This window comes from Procambarus clarkii, chromosome 24, assembly GCF_040958095.1.
Source record: "Procambarus clarkii isolate CNS0578487 chromosome 24, FALCON_Pclarkii_2.0, whole genome shotgun sequence".
NCBI lineage: Eukaryota > Metazoa > Arthropoda > Malacostraca > Decapoda > Cambaridae > Procambarus > Procambarus clarkii.
Genome location: NC_091173.1, coordinates 17,992,197 through 17,994,952, shown reverse-complemented (window position 1 = coordinate 17,994,952; position 2,756 = coordinate 17,992,197). Strand labels below are relative to the sequence as shown.

General features: G+C 40.6%; 1 protein-coding gene across 1 annotated transcript; it reads left to right on the top strand.

Annotated features, from left to right (window-relative positions):
- Positions 1-997: 997 nt before the first annotated feature.
- On the top strand, positions 998-2,413 carry LOC138367957 (streptococcal hemagglutinin-like). Its single transcript, XM_069330241.1, has one exon. It carries the CDS (start codon positions 998-1,000, stop codon positions 2,411-2,413), a length of 1,416 nt encoding a protein of 471 aa, XP_069186342.1.
- The last annotated feature ends 343 nt before the right edge of the window (positions 2,414-2,756 follow it).

Sequence of the window (2,756 nt, the reverse complement as noted above, 5' to 3'; positions counted from 1 at the left end):
ACCCAGGACCACAGGATCACAAGTCCAGCGTGCTGTCCGCTCGGCCGACCGGCTCCAGAGGGGCTTATTATTATAAGAGGCTTATTAATATATAATAATTCTTGAAGCCTATACCCGATCTTATGATAGCATGTTTACCCACTTGTAACCTGTAAATGTTTTGTATTGCGGAATTAAGCATTTTGTTATCGTGTTATCGAGATAAGACGTCAGCGTTGCAAGGAATTATATGAAGGTTTGAATAATCAATGCTATCTCAGCCTGGCAGCAGCAGGGATAGCCAACTGCGGAAGATAATTGTGTGTTATCATCATCCTGGTTCTTGTTATCTCCATCCTGATGACTATCCTTGTGACTGTGCAGGAAAAAATGTAAAAATAGAATGCATGACGGAGCTTGCAAGATTAAGCGAGTGTGTTATCACCAACTCATCAACACTGGAGATACAAAAAAGATATCACAACAATGTCATGAATCTATGAATATATACCGAGATTTTATAATGGGATCGAACCCGCGCATGAGGCGTTCAGAAACACTGGTTCGATTCTATCGTATAGCCTCAATATTTACTAAACACTGGATATGTTTCCGTTTCCTTTTACCTCATGCTTCTGTTCACCTAATCTGGGTATCCGGTAGTTAGGAGACTGTTGCGAGTTCCATCCTGGGGGGAGGAAAGGTCATCAGTAATTGGCCTAGTGGGATCTTTCACCTGATGCCTATGTTCACCTTGAACCGCATGACAAATCTGAATTTAACAAGAGTTTAACTGGATTATTTAATGGATTTTCTAGGCTTAAAGAGCAGTAAATATTTTCCATGTAGGGTTTTTTTAATCACAAGTTGAGAATATTAATACAAATCAAGTAAGTTTTTTTCGATTAAACAATTTTACTGTTGTTGGAAAAGTGCAAATTTTAATACAAATACTTTGTGGCTTTGTTATGTTTCATCACACTTATGACACTTACGTTACTTATGAGAGCCAGCTATAATGCTTACGTTACTTATGATAGCCACCTATAATGCTTACGTCACGTTACTTATGATAGCCAGCTATAATGCTGACGTCACGTTACTTATGATAGCCAGCTATAATGCTTACGTCACGTTACTTATGATAGCCAGCTATAATGCTTACGTCACGTTACTTATGATAGCCAGCTATAATGCTTACGTCACGTTACTTATGATAGCCAGCTATAATGCTTACGTCACGTTACTTATGATAGCCAGCTATAATGCTTACGTCACGTTACTTATGATAGCCAGCTATAATGCTGACGTTACGTTACTTATGATAGCCAGCTATAATGCTTACGTCATGTTACTTATGATAGCCAGCTATAATGCTTACGTCACGTTACTGATGACAGCCAGCTATAATGCTGACGTCACGTTACTGATGACAGCCAGCTATAATGCTGACGTCACGTTACTTATGATAGCCAGCTATAATGCTGACGTCACGTTACTTATGAGAGCCAGCTATAATGCTTACGTCACGTTACTTATGAGAGCCAGCTATAATGCTGACGTTACGTTACTTATGATAGCCAGCTATAATGCTTACGTCACGTTACTTATGATAGCCAGCTATAATGCTGACGTCACGTTACTTATGAGAGCCAGCTATAATGCTTACGTCACGTTACTTATGATAGCCAGCTATAATGCTTACGTCACGTTACTTATGATAGCCAGCTATAATGCTGACGTCACGTTACTTATGATAGCCAGCTATAATGCTTACGTCACGTTACTGACGATAACCAGCTATAATGCTGACGTCACGTTACTGATGATAGCCAGCTATAATGCTGACGTCACGTTACTTATGATAACCAGCTATAATGCTGACGTCACGTTACTGATGATAGCCAGCTATAATGCTTACGTCACGTTACTTATGATAGCCAGCTATAATGCTGACGTCACGTTACTTATGATAGCCAGCTATAATGCTTACGTCACGTTACTTATGATAACCAGCTATAATGCTGACGTCACGTTACTGATGATAGCCAGCTATAATGCTTACGTCACGTTACTTATGATAGCCAGCTATAATGCTTACGTCACGTTACTTATGACAGCCAGCTATAATGCTGACGTCACGTTACTGATGATAGCCAGCTATAATGCTTACGTCACGTTACTGATGATAACCAGCTATAATGCTTACGTCACGTTACTTATGATAACCAGCTATAATGCTGACGTCACGTTACTGATGATAGCCAGCTATAATGCTTACGTCACGTTACTTATGATGGCCAGCTATAATGCTGACGTCACGTTACTTATGATAGCCAGCTATAATGCTGACGTCACGTTACTGATGATAGCCAGCTATAATGCTGACGTCACGTTACTTATGATAGCCAGCTATAATGCTATGAAACACTAGTGTTCTAAAACAGTTGACTAGTGTTACATGATGGAAAAAAGTGCCGGGTTAATGTTGTTAGTTAAGACACAAGTGGCTTGGATTTAACCTTAAAGCCGGCCACAGACTGGATCGCTGCCCGACCTTAACACCCTGCCTAATCGTCTCTCATCAGACTCGTCAGTGAGACTCATCATACCACTGGAACCACACACGACAGACTCATCATACCACAGTAACCACACACGACAGACTCATCATACCACTGGAACCACACATGACAGACTCATCATACCACAGTAACCACACACGACAGACTCATCATACCACTGGAACCACACATGACAGACTCATCATACCACTG